At 52.1% G+C, this 21,080-nt stretch overlaps 2 protein-coding genes across 8 annotated transcripts in view; one reads left to right on the top strand and one right to left on the bottom strand.

Annotated features, from left to right (window-relative positions):
* The window catches only part of PISD (phosphatidylserine decarboxylase), a 44,361-nt gene that overhangs the window by 15,371 nt on the left and 7,910 nt on the right, over positions 1–21,080 (top strand). Inside the window, exons 4-11 of one of the 7 annotated variants that reach the window (XM_039862054.1) lie at positions 10,280–10,392; positions 14,326–14,524; positions 16,118–16,283; positions 17,763–17,936; positions 18,129–18,267; positions 18,490–18,636; positions 18,891–19,051; positions 19,634–20,898. In XM_039862054.1, the coding sequence (XP_039717988.1) occupies positions 10,280–10,392; positions 14,326–14,524; positions 16,118–16,283; positions 17,763–17,936; positions 18,129–18,267; positions 18,490–18,636; positions 18,891–19,051; positions 19,634–19,858 (1,324 nt within the window). In that variant the 3' untranslated portion in view covers positions 19,859–20,898. Of the gene's footprint in view, positions 1–10,279; positions 10,393–14,325; positions 14,525–16,117; positions 16,284–17,699; positions 17,937–18,128; positions 18,268–18,489; positions 18,637–18,890; positions 19,052–19,633; positions 20,899–21,080 lie in introns of those variants that run through there. The other 6 variants (XM_039862052.1, XM_039862053.1, XM_039862055.1 and 3 more) reach the window with 6 other exon arrangements.
* Positions 20,847–21,080, bottom strand: part of SFI1 (SFI1 centrin binding protein) — a 66,587-nt gene continuing 66,353 nt past the window's right edge. The window contains 1 exon segment of the mRNA XM_039862036.1: positions 20,847–21,058. Coding sequence (XP_039717970.1) covers positions 20,954–21,058 — 105 coding nt within the window. The 3' untranslated portion in view covers positions 20,847–20,953.

The raw sequence follows: 21,080 nt of genomic DNA, 5'->3' as shown, positions 1-21,080 counted from the left end.
AGTTTCCAGAGTTATTTAAAAAATAATTGTTTCCTTAAGTCTCAGCCCACTTGAGGTTGATAATTTAGCAGCTTGACCACAGTGACTCCATGTTATTTCTCTGCTCTATTCCTCAAGGTTAGGGCTCAGTACTACACGACACCCCTCCCCCCAACCTCAGATGCCAGTCGCAAGTCCAGGTGCTTCTAACTGAATGGTTTTAAGTCAGGTTTTCATGATCCCTTTCTTGGGTTCAGTTAATTTGCTAGAGCAGATCACAGGACCCAGAGAAACATTTTACTTACTATATTACTGGTTTATTACAAAGGATATTAAAGGATTCAAATCAATAGCCAGATGAAGAAATACATAGGGCTAGGTCCCAAACAAAGAAACTTCTGTCCTCTTGGAGTTTGGAACCTTGCTCAGTGACACGTGGAAGTGTTATGGTTCCCCAGCCTGGAAGCTCCCAACACTGGGTCCTTTTGTGTTTTTATGGAGGCTTCATAGCATGATTGGTTAAACCAGTGGCCGTTGATTCAACCTTCAGCACCTAGTTTCCCCCCTCCCCTGTCCCCCGGAAATCAGGGTGGTGGGATTGAAAGTTTCAACTCTATTCTTAGTCGGTTCCCCTGGCAACCAGCTGCCATCCTTAAGTGCTTTCCAGTAGTCACCTCATTAACAATAAACCCAGAGTGATGGAAAAGGGCTTGCTGTGAATCAAAAGATACACATTTCACCTTTATGGCTCTGGAGATTTCAGGACCCTAGACGAAAGGCCAAATATTGTAACAAAAGATACCCCCATTACTCTTATCACTCAGGAAATTCCAAGGGTTTTGAGAGCTGCGAGCCTGAAACTATGACCAAATATATTTTGGTCATCTAAACCAAATATGTATTTTTGATAAATTGTAACATCACAATTATATATTGGAAATGATTGCTCATAGAAGCTGTCACCACCCATTTAAGGCTCGTCAGCCCCTGTGTTGCAGTTATAAGACACCAGCTGCTCTTCTGCTCCTGCGCTTTGAGTTCAGGTAGGCCAAGGGCACATTCTACATGCTTCAGGCATCCTGAAGTCCTTTATGTGTTGCTGGTGATTTCACTTTGCTCACTGGATGAGAGAAGTGTATGGAAGAGCAGAAAAGATCAGAGGTCACATTAACATAAAACATGGAATTGGGGGCTATAAGACTGATGCCCCATAATCCCCGAGGAGTGCAGCTAGAGGAGAGGGACCTGGAGATCACCCTCTTTCATCTTGTTTCTCTTGTCCACTTGTTACCGACCTTGGGTTTTTAGGCTTTCTATGTAATAGAAATTGACGAGACCAAACCATAAGCTCAGACAAGGTTCCTTGAGGCTTATGCTTGAGCACAAGGGGATAGTAAGACAAGTTCTTTGGCGGGCTCTCCAAAGGGACCCTCTAGGGTTGTTGTGTAGGGCAGAGTGAAGGAGGGCTTGACATCAGCGGGGGTGATCTTCTCTCTTCCTGGTCATGGTGCCTGCGCAGACACAGGCATGCAGTTGACGCCGAGGTCCTGGCACCTGCTTGGTAGGCCTAACATGGTGGTGCTGCTCATTATCGCCACGCCAGGAAGATTGTACAGCGCTCAGCTCAGGGTTGCGTACGCATGCAGATGTGGGTATCCACTGCCTTGGGGAAGTTTTGCTGCTGGAAAGTTACATATCTCTGCCTGTCTCACACTATCTGTCCTCGTTGCCCCTACCCTCTGTGTGTGTGTCCTCTGTCTTCATGTCAGTCCATGTGCTCCCACCCCTTAATCTGTCCCTTCTCATCACCTTCTCCTGGGTCACTTTGCTGTCTCTTCTGACCCTTCTCTTCCTCTTCTCCCAGAAACCATTCAAAAATATTTTGGTAATGTATACTAACTCAGTCTTAGGGGTACTTCTCTCTCTTCTCTTTTTTTTTACTCCTGGTAAAATACACTGTCTTAGCTCAGCTTGCCATAACAAAATACCATAGACTGGGTGGCTTAAAAAACAGAAATTTATTTTCTCACAGTTCTGGAGGCTGAGAAGTCCAAGGTCAGGATGGTAACATGGTAGGTTCAGATGAGAGCCCTCCTCCTGGCTTGTAGACTGTGTCCTCACATGACAGAGAGAGAGCAAGCAAGTGCGAGCTCTCATGTCTCTTCTTATAAGGGTACTGTTAAAAAAATTCAGTGGAGTAAATTTCAAGATCTAATTGGCTTTATTAAACAGTTCATGAATTGGGGGGCATCCCATCTAGCAACTGAAAAGGCTTTCCCAAAGGTTATAGAAAATGGAAGGTTTTTATAGGAAGGTGGGGCAAGGAAGCTATTAGCGAAAGAAAAGAAAGGATTATTTTTGGACCAAGATATCTTCTTTTATGGGCAAGGGAATGACAAGTGTTTCTTATCATGCAGATTGCTGCTGCTTTCTTTGGGGGAGGAAATGGAGGGGGACCATGTGATTGACCAGTAGATTCCAGACCGGTTGATTAAAATTGTATTTCTGGGAGAAGTTGAAACACTATTTTGGTCAGGTATTAAATCTAGGTTTGGTATCATGGGCTTTTGCATGAATGATGCTGTTTTAGGCCTCTAGTTTTCTCTTTAATAGAACTAATCCCATTTTGAAGGCTGGACCTTCATGACCACATGTAAACCTAGTTATTCCCAAAGGCCCCATCTCCAGACACCATCACATTGCAGGTTAGGGCTTCAATATATGAATTTGGGTTGAGGGACACAATTTAGTCCATAGCATCCACATAATTTAAGATGTACCATTTTAAATGCTTTTAAGTGTACAATTCAGTGGCATTTAGTACATTCACAGTATTTTCACAATAATCACCACTATTCATTTCTAGAACTATTTCATCATCCCAAACAGAAACTTTGTAGTCATTAAACAATTGTTTCTATTCTTCTCAGCCCTCAGCCTCTAGTAACCACTTGTTCTACTGTCTCTATGAATTTGACTATTCTAGGTACTTCATATAATGGAATTATGCAACATTTCTCCTTTTGTGATTGGCTTATTTAATTCACCATAATATTTTTGAGATTCATATTGTAGCATGTATCAGAGTTTCATTCCTTTTGAAGGCTGAATAATATTCCATTGTGTGGAATTTTGTTTATCCATTCATCTCTTGATATTGGGTTGTTTCCACTTTGGCTATTGTGAATAGTGCTGCTATGAATATTGGTGTACAAGTATCTGAGATGTTGCTTTCAGTTCTTTTGGCCGTATAACTAGGAGTGGAATTGCTGGATCATATGGTCATTCCATGTTTAACTTTTTGAAGAACTGCCGGACTTCCACAGTGGCTGTACCATTTTACATTTCCACTAACAATGCACAAGGGTTCCATTTTATCCATATTCTTACGAGTCGTCGTTTATTTATTTACTTTTTATAATAGCCATCCTAATGGGTACGAAATGGTTTGGGAAAGGAAGAAACTCCTCTACTCCCTCGGTTCTTTCTGCTGGTCTAATAATTTACATGAAACAAATTGACAAGAGAAAATAATTTAATTACATATGTACGTATAGGAACATCACATACATGAAAGTCAGAAACCTTGCATATATGAGATGAGACAGAAAGGGAAAATGAGATATATATAGCATTTTGCGCTAAGGATGAGGTGAAGCACTTTGGGGCTTCAGAGGGTCATTGCAGGATAAGAAGAACGGATGTTTAGTAGTTTGCCCTGCCATATAGATAGGTCAAAAAAGTTTATCTCAGATGATCTCTTATTATGGGCAAGGCCCCCTAATTCAAATTCTTCTGGGTAGGTAAGGGGAGGATAGCAGTGTCTCTTGAGCCCAAAGGGTCTCGGTTGCCTTTAGCGGAAAATAATCTACATGCCACAGCGGTATATCTTGGGGTAACTCATTCTTAACCCCTATAGTTCTGTCTCATTGTGATTTTGATTTGCATTCTCTAATGACCAGTGATGGTTGACCATCTATTCACATGCTTATTGGCGATATATATGATATATCATATATATATATATATATATATATATATATATATATATATATATATGAGATATATATATATATGATATATCTATATATATATAAAGAGTTCTTTATATATGTAAAATATATATCTTCTTTGGAAAAATGTCTATTCAGGTTCTCTGCTTATTTTTTAAATTAGGCAGGTTTTTTTGTTGCTGAGCTGTAAGAGTTCTTTATATATTCTGGATACCTGACTCTTATTAGCTATGTGTATTTGCAAATATTTTCTACCATTCTATTCTTTTCACTCTCTTGATAATATCTTTTGATGTATAAAAAGTTTTTAATTTTGATGAAGTACAGTTTATTTTTACTTTTATTGCCTGTGTTTTTTGGTGTCATATCCAAGAAGTCATTGCTGAATCCAATGTCCTGAAGATTTTCTCCTGTTTTCTTCTAAGAGTTTTATATTTTTAGGTCTTATGTTTGTCTTCAAGTTTTTACACCGTGTAGGATTAGAGTCTGACCCTGTTCTTCTGCACGTGGACATCCAGTGTTCCCACCACCATTGTGATTGTCCTTTTCCCATTGAACAGTATTGGCACACCTGTTGAATCAATCTCATTCTTTTTTAAGTAACAGAAATGATATAATACTTTGATAGAATGTTAAAAAAAACAGAGGATAGTCATGATTCCCACCTATTCTCACCGTGTCTGTGATTGCATAGTCACGGACTTTGTCTCTATTTTTAGATGGATACACCTGTTTTGTATTTTGCCTTTTTTACCTTATGTGTATAGCTACATGCGATTTTGCCTGACTGCTTGAAAGCACGTTAAGTGGCTGTACTACTACAGTCGATTCTGGCGCAGCAGTAGTTTTTGCCATTGTGGATGATGTAGAGCACATCTTTCTTTGCACATAGGCCTTTTCCTCAGGGTGAATGCCTACGTGTAGAATTGCTGTCTGAAAAGGTTTGGACACCTATACAGTTTGTGTATGTGTTCGGCTTCTAAAACTTGTTTTTTGTTGCTAAGCCGTAGTTGGCATTGTTGAGCACTGGATATTAGCAAAACAGAAGTTGTCATAGATGAACATGATTCTTTTTTTCTTGAGTTCACGCATTCATTCAAACCTTTGAGCACCTGTAATGCCAGGCTCTGTTGAGATGCTGGGGATCCACTCGTGGATTGAACAAGAGTTCCTGTCTTTATTAGTGGGTAGACAGATAAGAAACAAATGGACACTTGGACATATCAAGTGGTTGAAGTGTCTTGGAGAAAACATAAACAGATAAAGGGCACAGGTAAGCCAGGCTGGGACTGAGGCAGTCAGGGAAGGAATGCCTTGCTTGATACCACATGACCAGAGACTGCATTAGCAGAGGGGAGAGCCAAGGGGCATCTGAAAGGAGAGCAGTCTAGGCTGAGGCTTGAGATGGACAGAGTATGTTTGTCACTGTTGAGGAAGAGCAAAGAGCCCATGTGGCTGGAGGTGCAAAGAGAAGAAAGGTAGGAAAGCTGGAGGACCCCCAACACATTCGGCCTGTCTTATAAGTGAGGGTTGGGTTCTGATCAGATGGCTCTGCCTGCTGTGGAGACAGACTGTAGGGGAGCTGGGGTGGAGGCAGGGGGCCTGCTTGGGAGACTCTTACAGTATCCCAGCAAGAAAAGGTAGGGGGTGGTGGGTACCATGGTGGGGGAAGGGACTCAATTTGGGTATTTTTGAGGGGAGGGCAGATAGGACGCACTGATGGTTAGGATGGGGGAAGAGGGGAGAAATGGAAAATGACTTATGGTTTTTGACTTGAGCAGATGGAGGAGTGTTAGTGGCTCTTCATTGACGGTCTCAGAGGAAATAGGGAACATCAAGACTGGTACCTTAATATGGTTTGTAATGTGCTTTTTAAAAATGTGAGTCCACTTCAACATTTTTCTCTTGTTTATTCTCTGTTTATATTGGCTCAGAGTACTTATAAATTGAACATTTAGACGGAATGGTACAGAACGAGGAACCCATGCTCCTCAGGAACAAGGCTCTCAGCCCTGGTGAGACCGCGAGGACGCTCCGCCCTTAGAGCAGGAGCCACAGGCAGGCAGAGATCAGGAGAGGAGGAGCCGCTTTCACGAGTTTCTTTTCAGGGCTCATGACGTCCTGGAAAAGCTTGGGGTTCATGGTCAGAGAGCCTGTTCATTCGGGCTGCCCAGGCCTGGCATTTGGCCTTCAGGAGGAGAGTGGTCGACACGGGCCTCTGCAGAGAGCTGGCTTTGAGTGAACAGCACACACGGGAGGGAAGGCAGCCAGGTGTGCCTGGAGCTGTGGCAGGTTCTGCATTTGTGTGGCAGTTATGATTTCAGAGATGCTGTCCTTTCGTCCCCATAAGTCAAAAAGGGGGAATAAAGGCTTCGTTTAGTATTTCTTAATGAGAAGGGTGGAAGGTGTGTAGCATCTGTACACCTAAAGTTACCGGGTGATGTCAGATGTCAGGTGTTTCGGGGAGTGCACAGTAACAGGGTTCCTCTGAGCGTCTAGGATGACATCTGGTGACAGATTCTCCTTGGTCTCTGGTATTTCTGAGGTGTTCTTTCTGCCTTGATCTGAGGACAGAGGTGCATATTGTGGGAAAGCTGGCCTGATGGAAATGGGGGACCCTTTGGGGAGGAAGCAGTCCACACAGCTCTCCTTTTGCAAGCCTCGGAGGTAACTCCATGGAGATGGGAGGGCCTGTAGCTGCAGAGTGGTTGCAGTGTAGCTGAGCCGTGGTTGGCAGTCGGCCTATCCCATCAGGCACTGGCCCCCAGCCAGGGGCCAGGCAGACAGAGTGCCGGATACACCTTGGCCGAGTGCTTGGGTCTTGAGTTGCTATGTGTGAAGCAGCAGCAGCAGGTGTGTGGGTTACCATGCAAGCAGGTCCTGCTTGCTCCCCCACACCTCAGAGCAAGAGAAGTGCTGTGTGGGGAGCATGGGCTTGGGTTTTTCTCCCCAGTAATAGGATTTAGAGCATTTCCTGTGTTTTAAAGCAAACACCCTTGATCGAACAGTTGTTAGTGTTTTATCATGTCTGCTTTATCTCTTTCTATATAATTTTTCCTCTAAACCATTTGCAAATACATTGCTGACCCCTAAGTACTTAAGTCCACATCTGGGCACAATAATAATGCCATTTTTTTTCATTTGAGCCTGGCCATGGGGGCTTATGATGAGGTCAGAGTTGTTCAGGAAGCGGCCGTGTGAACAGGCCTGTCAGGACGGGCTGTGTTCCGTGCTCACTCTCTCTCTGTTAGCACTACTGCCTTATTTCTAGCCTCGGTTTAGAATTTTTCAAATATGTGGTGCAACCTTTCAGTTTTTGAAAAGGAGTAAAGACAGATCACTCCATCCATTCTCCCACATTGCCCTGTGTCCTCATTTTTGCCCGCCCACTGCCCAGAGCCCTATCTGCCTGCACGCAGCGCAAAGCTGCGGTGTCCATGACCCTGGGCGGTAGTGAACATGTTCTGCACGTTTTTAAACTACGTACTTATAGCTTTATTCTTGTCTGCAAACAAGCTGCTATTAACTCCCTCGTAAAGTCGTTAAATGAGAACAATGTATGTCTAACTACCTGGTCCCCTGCTGGCAGGGAGCGGGTAGAGATTCAGTAAGTACTATCTTATTTTTCCCTAATAGGTGTTGAGAAAACAGTTGTGGCTGTTAAAATGGGCAAATAGTCAAGTTGGCAGGGAAGTAGATCTCCCTGCCTGCTCAGGTGCAATTTACTTACAGCCTAGCTCGTCCTCAGAGACTCTTAGGCTTGTTCTAGAGCAGGAGGTGAGCTCAGAGGCCTTGGGGCTCCTCCTTCACAGTAATGGTGGGAACTGTGGCAGCCACACCCCCAGGTAGCCCAGGTCCCTACTCCAGTCTTTGCCTCTTCCCTGCCTTCCTCAACCCCGGGACAGCTCTGTGTCTGTACCACTGGGGAACTGCTTCCCGTGGCTTTGAGCACAGTGTGAGGAGGAGCAGAGGACTCTGTCTGAAGATGTGGAACAAGACAAGGCTGAGCTCTGGGGCTGGAAAGAGTCCAAAGTGGCAACTCAGCCACCTTCAGGGCCCTTTCTGCTGGGCTTGCTCCACCTCAAAGTACTTTGTTTCCTTCATCATGCTGTAGGTGCTACCTCAGTTCCCCAGGGAGCTGCTGGAGAGGCTCTGCATGGGCTGTGGGGCATCAGAGAAGTCCTGTGGGCTGGTGGGACTGCTAAGAAACCTTTGCAAATACAAGGGCAGAATTTGGCAGGGCTGGGAAAAGCTCGTGGATGAAGAAATCGTCTGAGGGCATTTCATGCTAGTCCTGGCTCCTTGCGCAGTCCTCTGTGAGGCTGAGCCGTGAGACACCAGCCATCATAGATCTTTTCAAGGGGCCCAACCCGCCCCCAGGCAGTGAGAATTAGCAGAGAACACCTCCCAACCCTGTCCCACAGCTGCCTTGTGCCCTGGCACAGTTGTGCGTGAAATTCACTCTGTAGGGAGCTGCAGTGGTTGACCTAGAGAGGGAGGTTTGTCTACAGGTGTTGGCAGCCAAGTGGCCTGGAGCCTGCAGAGCCTTGCAGTGGCACTAGGTGGCACTCCTACCTAGGGAGGACTGGAAATTAAGGGGCCTCATTCAGTGTGGGAAAGTAAACTTACCAAAGGGTTTTTGTTTTTCCCAGAAATGATTTGTCAGCTGCTGTCAGGAATCTGGAAGGCATGTCCCTACTGGAACACCAAGTGGTGGTCAGATTAGAAGGTGGGGAACTGGTCTCAGGGCAGACCTTGGGCTGGTTTATGAGTTTTCTGAACACCAGTCACCTGATGGTCTTTGAGTGGTCATAAAGGAACTCTGAGAGATGACGTGGAGCCCCCAATTGATCATTTTAGAGAGAAGAGTGTTGGCACCAGGGGCTGCTCAGCAAATGAGAAGCTGGGCTTTTAATACACAGACTTTTATTTTTCCTCTAAAGGTCTAACTGGGGCTGGGCCTGGTCTGGAAGTGCTGCAGGCTTTGGGGATGTCCACATAGTCTTCCCTGATCTTTCTGGTTTGGGTATTTCGTGTTGATAGGATTCTGTGTCAGCATCTTGTGTGTTAACTCCTTTTTATCCCATTTCTCGTGTTTGCTTGGAGCTCTGAGGTGAGAAGGGGTCTGAAGTCTCCCCAGCTCCGAGAATGCTGTGAGCCCACAGTGCTGGACCTCTGTATGGCTCTGTATGGCTCACCACCCCTGCCTCTCTGCTCCTACTGGTGCATTGTAGGTGTGCAATACCATGGAAGGCCTTGTGGTCTCCCTGTTGTCTCCCCTTCTTCCACTGCAGCATCCCAGGTCTGTAGGTTGTCATGGAGCACTTGGGCTGGGTCCAGATGAGGACAGGTGTGTGGGCTGTCTCTGTACTCCATTTTGTCCTTTCCAGGCTGCCCTGGCCCAGCTGCCCATCCCTTCACAAGCCTGTAGGCTCTCTTCCTGTTCTGAGTGTTGCTATAGGAACTAAGTGCTCGGTGGTCAGAAGCTGGGGTTGGTTCCTTGTTGAATAGCCAAGAGCAATCTGAGGCAGTCTGACCAGTGGGTGGCGTGCTGCCCTGGGGCATGACCTGCACAGAGTAACCAGGCTCCTGAATTGCACTCTTTCTTTGGTTGAATAGTGTTCCCTGTCAGATCCTCCCCCTCCTGAAAAATGTTAAGCTGGTTCATTCCATCCTATGTTGAGATGGGGGGTATGGGGCTAGGGTGCTGACCCTGCAGGCTGGGCCTCTGCTCTCTAGTAGGGCAGAAAGACAGGGCACAGAATCACCATACAGGTTCTTTATCCTGCGTGCTGGGCCCAGGGGCGAGCCTTGCCCCATGAATCTTGTTTGCTGGTCAGCACAGGAAAATTTTTATGTCAGGGGATTTTGTACATCAGGGCTGTGTCTGCCTGGAGGAGAGGAAGTGGGACAGGGTGTATGGCTGGGGGAGCCTCTGTCTTCTGGATGGGTTATGGGAAGGAGCAAGGACTTAGATATTAGATACCTTCTGTCGCTTGGAGGGCCAGAAAAGGTGGCTGCAGGTGGCCATTTGCTCAGTCTAGAGAAGCCTGCCACCACCTGGAGGCCTGAGCCTGCCCGGAGGGGGAGCGGTAATCATGCAGCAGCCCCTGCTGCGGACAGACAGCTCCCAGCCCAGAAGGTGGGAGCCATCTCTGGGGAAGTCCCTGGTCGCCAGGGGGCTGTTCCCTTCTTCTCTCTTAAAGGGGCCCCCAGGGCGAGCGGGGCTGGAGGGCGGAGCAAAGCTCCCTTGCTTAGTGTCCGCCCTCCTGCCCCCGCCCTGGCAGTCTGAGTGGCTGGAGCCCGAGCCTCCGCCCGCCAACCCAAGGCTTCCGCGGACGAGCGGCACCTCCCGGAGTCCGCTGCGCCAGGAAGCCGATTGAGACGGGGCCACCTGCCGGTGAGTGAGCTGGGCTCCTTGGGCCCTGCCTGTCTAGCCTGAGAGGTGGCTTTTAGGTTCAGGAGGGCCATCCAGCCCCCTGCCTTTACAGCTTAGAGCCTGAGGCCCTGGTGCGAGGAGCCCACCCTACAGTCTAGACCAAGTTGTGGGCTTCTCCCGGCCCCACATGGCGGTCACGGGGCAGGCTGGATGAGCTCACTTCCTCCACGTCTTGTAGCATCTCCTGGCTTTAGGGCTGGGGAAAAGGGAAGTGCCGGCCCTGCTGGGGAAAAGGGGGTGGGGGTGCGGCTGCTCGGCCGCCAAGGCTGAGAGCTCTAACTGATTTTCTCAGTGCTGCCAAAAGGGCCCGGGGCAGGTGCCAGAGGGGGAGGGAGGTGGCACTGTTCCTCATTGGAACCTGGAGGTGCTAATACATATCACCATGTCACCTCCGAGGGCCGGGGAGGGGGTGACTTGCTGCCCTTCACCCCATTACCTGCTGGCACCAGGGATTGCTGGAGGAGGTTCCTTTCCTTTGGGAGAGTCCTGTCCCCACCTCCGCCCACCCTTCCCTGGGCCTCCTCAAGAGCCAGCTTGAAAGGTATCCTTGGGCCCATCTCTTTGCTTCCTCTTCTCTTGCCCAGGCTTCCCCAAGATGGCTTACCTGTTTCGCTGGAGAGATTCCTTTTCTATGTTCCCTACTTGTGAAGCTTTGTCTGCTTCTAGCCCAGGAATACGGGGGAGGGAGAGGTGGTGGCCCTGCCCGGACAAATCTGCCTCGGTTCAAGGGGAGGTGGGGCAGAAAGCAGCCCTGCCCTCCAGGGTGGGTGTGCCCAGAAAGTCAGGCTGCTGGGCACATGCTGTGGGGGCCCTGGGGTTTCTGCTTAGGCTTCTGCTGACCCTGGCACCCCGTGAGATTTCAGGGAGCAGGAGCAAATTCTCTGGTGGTCTTAGGCTGAACCCCAGCAGAGAGCCTCACTTCCTCACTGCCTTTCTGGTCTTGCCAGGACTCAAACGTGAATCTACCAGGGTCTGAGAACCAGACCGGTGCCCACACGTGCCCCCCAGTAACTGGTAACTGGCCCGGATAGATCCACTTCAGGCGGAACATTCCATTCCACTGAGGGGGGGACTGTTCCTTTCATCCTGGTTAGTGAGAGATGAGTGGGGGCGTCGCAGCATCACTCCACGCGTAAACCTCCAGAACAGTATGTTTTGACAAAGGTGACTCCTCCTAACCCCCATTGGTCTACTCACAGGGGCAGCCACTGCCCCTAGGTTTGGGCTCCCCTTTAAAAACTGACACCTCAGCCCTGTCCCTTCTTCCCGGTGGAACAAACATCTGTCCCCCCAGAGCAGAAAGGGAGGTGAGGCTGCATCGAGCTCTTGCACGGAACTGAGGCAGGGGGTTTCAGAGCAGAGTCATTCTGGGCTTTGGTCACTGCTGTGATCCAAGACTGCAGGTGGGGAGCAAGGGGAATGGCCATTCCAAGAAGCAAGGCCTTTCCCTGCTCTCAGGTGTGGGAAGGCAGCCAGGATTGCAGTAACCAGACTGTCCCTGTCCCCCACCAAATCTACTCTGAGTTTTCATGTTCTATGTGGCTGGCCCTTAGGCCTTGTAATGACTGGTCACAACCCCAAACTCATCTCCACAGTGTTTTTGAGACTCTCAGGAGGGAAGGAAGGTGTCCATACTTCCCTGCTTCAGGAGCTTTCCTTGCAACTACCTCGTCTGGCCTGGGCACCCTAGTCACACTCAGGGAGCTGAAGGGAGAGAAACTCCGGCTTGGGCTCCAAGGGCTGTCACAGGTTGGGATGGAAAGGGGTCTCCGAGATGGGCGGATGGGGAGGGCTCGAGCGCTGCTAGCTGAGAAAGTGAGAAGTGACCTCCTGGGACCCCCTTGCCTCTATCCAGCTGTGAGCTGGACAGATGGTGCCAGCCTCATTTCCTGGGGGACAACCGAATCCATGTCTGCTCCCTGAGGACCTTTTGGGGCCCATGGATGGTGATGTGGAAGAAGCTTGACAGCCCGGTCTCAGTGTCCCGTTTAGAAGAGGTGGTAGAAGAGTGGCAGAGATGGGACTGAGTGGCTAAGGACCCCAGCCTGGCCCCTTAGGGCAGTTCCTAGTCTCCAGGACAGCAGCTCCTTGGGCTGGTCCCTCTTGAGCTCCCTCTACTGTGTGTGTGGTGAGGAGGGTCTGCCCTGCCCCACTGGCTACCTGGCCAAGCCCCTGGGCCAGAGGCCCTGGGGGAGAGAGAATGAAGTGCAAGTGTGTGCATTGGCTTTGAGGACCCCTAGGCTTCAGGCCAAGCTGGGTTTGTCTGTGGGTTCCTGAGTATGCCTTTTTGACAGCATGCCGCAGTAGTCGCCATCCTGCATAGTAGGAAAGTGAGGAAAACTGGCAGGAGGAAGTGGGGGTTCCCTTTCCCTCCCACGAGGCCTCACTGGCCCCCACCAAGAATTCTAGATGTGCGCTCAGTCTGAGTTTTCTAGTTTCTAGAGGCAGGGAGAAGGCCTTGTCCTGGGAGCCAAGCACCAGACTCAACTCTGACTGCCCGTCACCCCTTTGGGCTTGTTCCTCTAGGGAGCAGCGTGGGGCCCAGGCCTACTGGGGAGGGGTGGAGGGTTTGCTCAGCACATGGGTGGTGTGATTGAGGCAACCTAACCATCGTAGGTGGAACTGTTACCAGGAGGTCAGCAGGACCTGGAGCAGGGTGTCCATGGGGCTGGTGGCCTGGCCCTTGGAGCTGGAGGAAGCTTATATGTTCATCTATTTGTAGGTGAGGCCTGGTGGGTGAGCTGGGCACCCTCCTGTCTGGCCCACCCACAGTGAGCTGTCCCTGCCACTCATCAAGACCAGTGGCTTAGGAAGATGAACCTGCTGGAGTGGTCTGGACTCACCCTGGTCTCGGTGGGCCAAGCCTTGCCACCTTCTTGGGTCAGGGCAGAAATCTCTGCTTATGTCTAGACCTTAGGTGGCCTTGTCCTGGGTCCCATAGGCCCCTGCACACTGGGGTATCCAGCCCCTAGGCAGGTGCTAGGCTGGTGTTTTCACCTCTATGGCTGAGGGGGCTGCTGGGTGTCAGACCATTCCACTTGTGTGGTAGAGCCACATAGGAGTTGGGGCTTCTTTCTGGTCACAGCGTGTTGGCCATGTTGGGTCCTGGCTGGGTCAGTTCTCTGCCTTCAGAGCCACTCTGGGGCTGCGTTTCTTCAAGTAAAGATGGCCAGGCGCCTGCCTCCTGCCATCCTATAGCTGGAATTGGAGGCCTGGCTAGTGGGGCATCCTCCCTGGGGCTTTGACTCCTGGGGCTGAGACAGCAACAGCCATGGAATGTTTGCTCTCCTCCTTCCCTGTTATCTGTGAGGTGACCTGACGGGCTTTGTGGAGGCAGCATGTCCTCCTGATAGCCAGGCAGGCCCCTGGCCAGAGAGCTGTCCCTGTTCCTAAGCAGAGATGAGGGGTGGGGGTGGGGGAGTGAATATGGACTTCAGTCCTGGCCTGTCCCCAGCTCCATGCCAGTTTTCCCTGAGGTCACCTAGGTGCTCATCTTCTGAGGAGGCCTTGGGGGGTCGCTGCCTGCTTGGGGGCTCTGAGGCAGAGGATGCAGTGAGGAAGAGCTAGAGTTGGTCAGATGCCCAGGGTCTCACCTCTCCCGCTTTCTCTCCCTCATTCCTCAGATGCTACTTTGTCACCTGAATGGAAAATGGGTCAGGTCCTGGCAAGGGAGGGGCCGCCTGAGCAGCAGACAGCGCGACGCTGGGTGCCTGCCTGGAGCGCAGGGTTCAGATTCCCACTTGTGCTCCTTGGGCCCAGAGGCGCCTGGTCCCCTCCCTGCCATCAGCTCACTGGAGCAGGCAGGTGGCCAAGCTTGGGGCAGAGTAGGCTGAGCTCAGGGCTGGTGCTGCAGGCCCAGAGCAGATGTGTGACCAGTGCCTGTCTTCGCAATAGCCCTGACTCTACCCTGCGCCTCTGAGCCAAGGAAGCAGCCCACCAGCCACCGAGAAGCAGTGACAGCACAGGAGCTCCTCTGGGGGGAAGGGAGGAAGGAGGAGGAACAAAGGCGAGCGTGCTGGCACCGCCCTCCCAGCCCGCCCACCATGTGTCAGTCAGAGGCACGGCGAGGACCGGAGCTCCGAGCAGCGAAATGGTGAGATGCTGCCGGCGGCCTCCTAACCCCGCTGTGCCCCGCCACGACCTCCGCAAGGTCAGAGTTCACGTCCAGCAGCCCCGAGGTGAGGGTGGTCGCAGGGTCCTGGGGGATCAGCTCCCGAGGTTGGAGGGGCCTGGCCTGGGGGGGGCCTGAGTCGGAAAGCCCGCTTCAGGTACTCAGGGAGGCGGATCTGGCTGGTGGCCCAATGTGTGTGCTGCACCTTAACTGCTGCCCGCCACCCCCACCCCTGGGCACCCCCACCCTACACATGTGCTGTGCAGCTCTTCAGGGATTGGTCCCTGTGCTTCTGCAGTGAGCAGGGTGGTGGGGGCAGTGGGAGTGAGGAGCAGTGATCTGTTCAGGCTTTGCTCGGCCCCTACTACTCTTGGGACCTTTTTAAAACACAATGGGGTGGGATGGGAGAATGAATGCAGGGAGCTGGGTGCAGTGAATATGCAGCACCTTCGTTGCCATCACTGAATTGGGCCCGGCCATCGGCTCATTTCTCCATTTTTTCTTTAGTATCAACTGAGGTGGCTCTTTGTTCCTTAGTTTGTTCAGCAGGTAGGGGCAGAGAACACAGCTTCTCCGAGCATGCACAGGCACAGATGGGAGCCTTAGATTATCCGGTTGAATGCAGTCTTTTTGCAGATGAGGAAACCGAGGCCTGGGGCATTCTTATGGTGGGTGGCAGTGTGGTCTCCTGCTGGCTACACTCGGGTCTCTGGAGCATTTTCTAGTGCTTAGGCATGTGACAAAGGGGACTTGGGCCTCACTGATATGCCTTAGGAGGTCAGAGTTCTGGTGGAAAGGTTGAGCTTGTGCTGATTGTACTAGGTTTGGGCTAGTACAACTTGAGGAAAGGCCCACCCACCTTTGCCGAAAGGAGGGCCCTAGGTCAGGTTGTAGCCCCAGCAGACCTGCAAGGCCTGAGGGTGCGGGCAGGCTACCCCTACCAATCTCTGGGTCGTTTCTAATGCAGATGAAGGGAGCAGTAGCTGCTAGGGATGTGTGTGTGTGTTTTTTCCTTTGTGATCTTGTCGGGCCCAACCACTTAATTTATCAGATGAGGAAATAAGATGCCTGGAGATGTAAAGAGATTTCCCCAGATCCTACAGTTGGGTGGTAGCATTTGCTTCCCCACTGCCATGTGCTGCTACGCCGGTAGGAGCTCTGGGAGATCAGAATGTTCTTGGCACCCCAGGAGGGTGGGGGCTATGAAGCTGGCTCTGCACCTGTCTTACCTGTCGACCCTGTGCTAGGCCCAGGTGGTGCTTAGCCTTGAAGGACCTTGCTGGGGCCCCTCCCATGTTCAGAAGCTGCTCTCTCTCAGAAGTTAGGAGCTGGGTCCAACCCTCTGTGTCTCCATTGCCGATGTCCCATGTTCCCCTCAGCTGGCAGGCAGGTGGGAGACTGGGAAGTGAGTCTGCTGACCAGAGGCAGCCATGCTTCTAACTCAGAGTGGGGTTGGGATGAGGGGCGTGGCCAATGCTAACAGACTCCATCGAGAAGTGAGCTTGCTGAGGGTGGGGAGGGGGCTCCCAGTCCCTGGCCACTGACCCTGGGCATGGACGGACATGTGCCCTGCAGGTTGCACTTCCCCCAGCTGGCCCTGAGGCGGAGGTTGGGACAGCTGAGCTGCATGTCCAGACCTGCCCTGAAGCTGCGCTCCTGGCCCCTGATGGTCCTCTACTACCTCCTGCCCTTCGGTGCCCTCAGACCGCTCAGCCGGGTGGGATGGAGGCCCGTGAGCAGGGTAAGTGTGCACAGGCTGCTGACCTGGCCCACCCCCAGGCAGCCCAAGGTTGAGACCCAGGAGACAGTTGTCAGATTAGAGGTGATGGCTGTGGGGGCTGAGCCCTCTGGTAGGATCATGTCGAAAGGCAATATGGTTGAGAGGGCCGGGCTGGTTGGTGGCCGTGTGGGTGGCAGGAAGGTGACTGAGGGCTCACTGTTCATTGCCTGCTCTCTGTCTGCATTCGCGCCATTTGGGGGCTGTGCTTCTGGAGGGAACCCACATTAGGCATTCAGAAATGGTGTTTGATTTCCTTAGAGGTGATTTTGAGAATCCAAATTAATTCCTGGATGCCAGAGGGTGGTTTGGGAAGCCTAGAGCCTGTTTGAGCCCTGTAGGATGGGGATACCTTTGGGGACCTGGGAGCCCCAGGCAGTCCTCCGGAGGACAGGCTGACCCCAAGGAGAAAACCTTGCTCCTGGGTCCTTGGAGAGCCCAGGTGGATGTTGTGAGGGCTTGAAAGGTCAAGGGTACATGAGGGGCCCTTGGCTAATTAGACCTAGGGTTGCACAGCAGCCTTGGCTGCTCCAGTGGACAGGTGTCATCTGGGAGGAGCTCTGGGATACTTCCTCGAGGTGTTTAAGGTGGAGTGAAATTACTTCTACACCTTGGGGATTTGATATCTTGGTTGTGTTCAGACAAGCAGCAGCTGCCAATTAGATGCAGGTCCCACTGCACCAGCAGCACCTGGAAGAGTCTCCTGGCCCTCAGAGCTTGGCTGAGGGGGCCAATTCCCTGTGTCTCCAGGGAGGAGCCCAGGTGCAGACAGCTTTGTGGACTGGCCCGTCATAGAACACCTCGAGGGCCAGGCAGGGCTCTACAGGGCATATCCAGGCCCTGAGTCTGGCCCTGGTGACGGTGATACAGTGAATCTGTGTGATGCCAAAGTCTCTGACTTTGGGAGGAGGAGGTGTGTTTTCCTGCTTCCTGTTAGGACGAGGATATGCACTTTGGGCTGTAGACTTTCCCGTGTGCCCAGGGCGCTCCTGCTCCTTTCCGTGGTCTGGGACACAGGCAGCACTGCCTCCTGCCACAGCCTGTCTGTGATGGTATCAGATCCATTTACACTCCCTCCCCTGCTTCAAGAAGTAAGGCTGTGCTGGGCAGTCTTTATCCAGGGACTACGGTGGCTGCTGTTCACTTCTGTATAAAATAACTGAAACACCTGAGTTGTAGGTTACTATGTCAGTCTCAGCCAGTACTCGTTTGTGAGACTATTTGGCAGCCTCAGTCTGGTTCCTAGTGAGAAACAACCACACCACAAAGCTACAGTGGGGTGCCCAGGCCTCTGGAGGTGACCTCCATGGTGGGAGGCAGCTGTGGGGGGACAGTGGACTTGAAGTGTGGTTGACTCATCTGCCTGCCTGTGGCCTGCAGGTGGCCCTGTACAAATCGGTGCCAACACGCTTGCTGTCACGGGCCTGGGGCCGCCTCAACCAGGTGGAGCTGCCCCACTGGCTGCGCGGGCCCGTCTACAGCCTGTACATCTGGACCTTTGGGGTGAACATGAAGGAGGCTGCCGTGGAGGACCTGCACCACTACCGCAACCTCAGCGAGTTCTTCCGTCGCAAATTGAAGCCGCAGGCCCGGCCCGTGTGTGGCCTGCATAGCGTGGTGAGCCTCGACCCTGCCTTCCACTCCTCCCTCCAGAAACGTGATCTTGCCTGTGCCTTTGGGAACCAGTCCCAGCAGCCTCCAAGGGCAGCCTAGGAGGGGCGTACCTCCCAGGGAGGAGCAGGTCCTGCCTTGTGTCCCCTTCCCTTCTTGTGTCCCCTCCCCGGCAGCAAACCTCTCCTTGTCTTCCAGATCAGCCCATCAGATGGGAAAATCCTCAACTTTGGGCAGGTGAAGAACTGTGAGGTAGAGCAGGTGAAGGGGGTCACCTACTCACTGGAGTCGTTTCTGGGCCCACGTACCTCTGCAGGGGACCTGCCTTTCTCACCAGGTGGGTCCTGGCCTGCAAGTTGTGGCAGGGCTGGAGGTCAGAGGGTGAAGGCTGGGAGTGGGTTGCGGAGGGATGCTGGGAAGGCTGTTGAACTTGAGAGCGGGCCCTGGGCCTGGAATCACTCTGCCCAGAGCTTCGGGGCCTCCCTGTGTCCAGATTGCACACAGGCCCTGTGTCAGGTGCTTGTCTGAGAACCTGGCCCTTGTGTCTGCCCCCCTCCAGACACCTCCTGCAGCTCCTTTAAGAACCAGCTGGTCACCCGAGAAGGAAACGAGCTCTACCACTGCGTCATCTACCTGGCCCCTGGGGACTACCACTGCTTCCACTCCCCTACAGACTGGACTGTGTCCCACCGGCGCCACTTCCCAGGTAAGCCAGGGCTGGCACGTGGCCAAGAGCTACTCCTGTGAGCCCCAGACGAATGTCCTCAGCTTCTAGGTGTCAAAAGATCCAGGCTGCAGATTTGGGGTGCTAAAGCTGGGAGGTGACTGCTTTAGTCTGGCCAAGAGTGGGAAATGAGGGTCCAGCCCACTCTGTATTTGAAATGACATGAGGGCGACGCTGGGCTCTGGGTAGCTGGTCCTTCCGTTGGGTGGAGAGTAACAGTGTCCCTGTTTCTACAGGCTCCCTGATGTCTGTGAATCCCGGCATGGCCCGCTGGATCAAAGAGCTCTTCTGCCACAATGAGCGGGTAGTCCTGACTGGGGACTGGAAACATGGCTTCTTTTCGCTGACAGCCGTGGGGGCCACCAATGTGGGCTCCATCCGCATCTACTTCGATCGGGTAAGCAGAGCTCAGACCCTGCTGAAGCCCAACGGCTGGGCCACTTGGGGTCCCCCTGCCCTGTCTCCTGTGCAGCCAGATCCATCATGACTAATTTCTAGGAAGGACTGGGCCCTGAGCTCCTGCTCTGAGCCCCTCCACACATACTTGCTGCTACTTGCCCTTCTGGAGGTGGCTGGAGAGGGAAGGACTTAACCTTCCAGCCTGGCACTTTGCTTCTGCTGGGAACCAAAGGGGAATATTGATCTTGGGTGGGGCGTGCTGATTGGAGGCCCAGTGTGTGAGGCGGTGGTCACCGCCCACAGCACTGCCTTTCTTGGTGTCGGTTTGTGACTGCCCCTTGCCCACCCTGGGTGCTGGTCTGGCAGCACCATTCATGCTGGAGAACAGAGACCTGCTTCCTCCATGTCCCTGAGTGGCCCAGTTCATAGCTGGTGTCCGGGATTATCTGGTTAGACCTAGCCTGTGGGCTGAATTGCTGTCCCCACCTCCCTTTCCAAGCTGAGTTTGGGACAGGCAGCAGAGGTTTGTTCAAGGTCCAGGGAGAAGGTCTTGACATGCTGTGCGCCTGGCCTCCCCCAGGATCTGCACACAAACAGCCCAGAGTATAGCAAGGGCTCCTACAACGACTTCAGCTTCGTGACGCACGCCAACAAGGAGGGCATCCCCATGCGCAAGGGCGAGCACCTGGGCGAGTTCAACCTGGGTTCCACCATCGTGCTTATCTTCGAGGCCCCCAAGGACTTCGACTTCAAGCTGAAAGCGGGACAGAAAATCCGATTTGGAGAGGCTCTGGGCTCCCTCTAGAGCGACTTTCCTGGCTTCAGCTAGAGGGATTTTTTCCAAACAGAAACAGGGGGGTCTCTTTGAGGAGAACCTCCGTGGCTATCCAGAGAGGGGACTCTCGGGGCCATGGGGTCTGACCAGGCAGGACCTGGGTGACTTCTGTTCCTGCTATCCCAGAGGTGCAGATGAGGAAGTCAGAGCCCTTACTCTACCCTAGACCTACTGCATCCCCTCTTCCCACCCTAAAGAGAAAGTTAAGTGCCGGGATGATCTCAAATTCCCTTTTGGAGGTTTTAACCTCTGTTGTATAAACTGGAGACCCTACGTCTCCTGGCTAAGCATTCAGTTGGTCTGGTTTCCGTTTAAGATGGTAAGTGGTAATGTACCTTCTTGCTGCTCCTCCCATAACTGCTTTTGGTCTACCCTGCATGGGGTGCCTCCTGGCACTGACTGTGGGCCTGTCCCAAAGCAGGGCCTTTAATGCAACCACTTTCTGTTCCCAAATTCACTCCACCCTACTCATGGGGAAAAGCTGTCTTCACTCTTGTGGCTGAATGTATCACCCAACTGCCAGCGTCTTCTGAGGATGGTGACTAATGGTGAGGCACACTGCAGACCCTGATGAGAGTGACCTGGAGCTGGCAAGTTCTTTTCAGCAGGCAAAACCGATTACTGAATCCATTTGAATGGGACAGGCACAGTGGTGGCTGAGCTGGGCCAGGGAGAGCTTATATCCCCTCCCCCAGATCTAGAAAGTTGCTGCTATTGATTCAGGGGCTTCTGTTGGTGGCAGAGGATCCTTGGTATATTGGGTTGGGTGGGGAGGCAGGGTCAGTGCCTAGAAAACCTGTCCCCAGGTGTGTAGGCCTTAGGAAGCCACTGATGATGGGGACAAGGCCAGGTTCACGTCTCCTGGGGACTCTGTGAATTTCTCCTGCAGGAGAAGCCATTTGAACTTTTTCAACTGTATCAGTAGCACAGTATTTTTGTATGAAAAGTGGGAGACTTCTGAACAGTAATTCATTTAATTGCAACATTTTGAAATAAAAAAATAAAACATTTTAGCTTTGTAGTCTGTTCCTGGAGGTGGGCTGAGGCCTCCCTGGGGCGATGGCTCTAGCACAGAGCCTGCCGCAGGGCCTGGACACGGGCACTGCAGGCACTGATAGGCTGGCGCCGGGCCTGGAGCTCTGCAGCCAGCTGCTGGATCTGTAGTTCCACCTGGGGGCCAGGAAGGGACAGG

This window comes from Pteropus medius, unplaced genomic scaffold (assembly GCF_902729225.1).
Source record: "Pteropus medius unplaced genomic scaffold, Ma_sr-lr_union100, whole genome shotgun sequence".
NCBI lineage: Eukaryota > Metazoa > Chordata > Mammalia > Chiroptera > Pteropodidae > Pteropus > Pteropus medius.
This window is presented reverse-complemented; position numbering and strand designations above follow the sequence as displayed.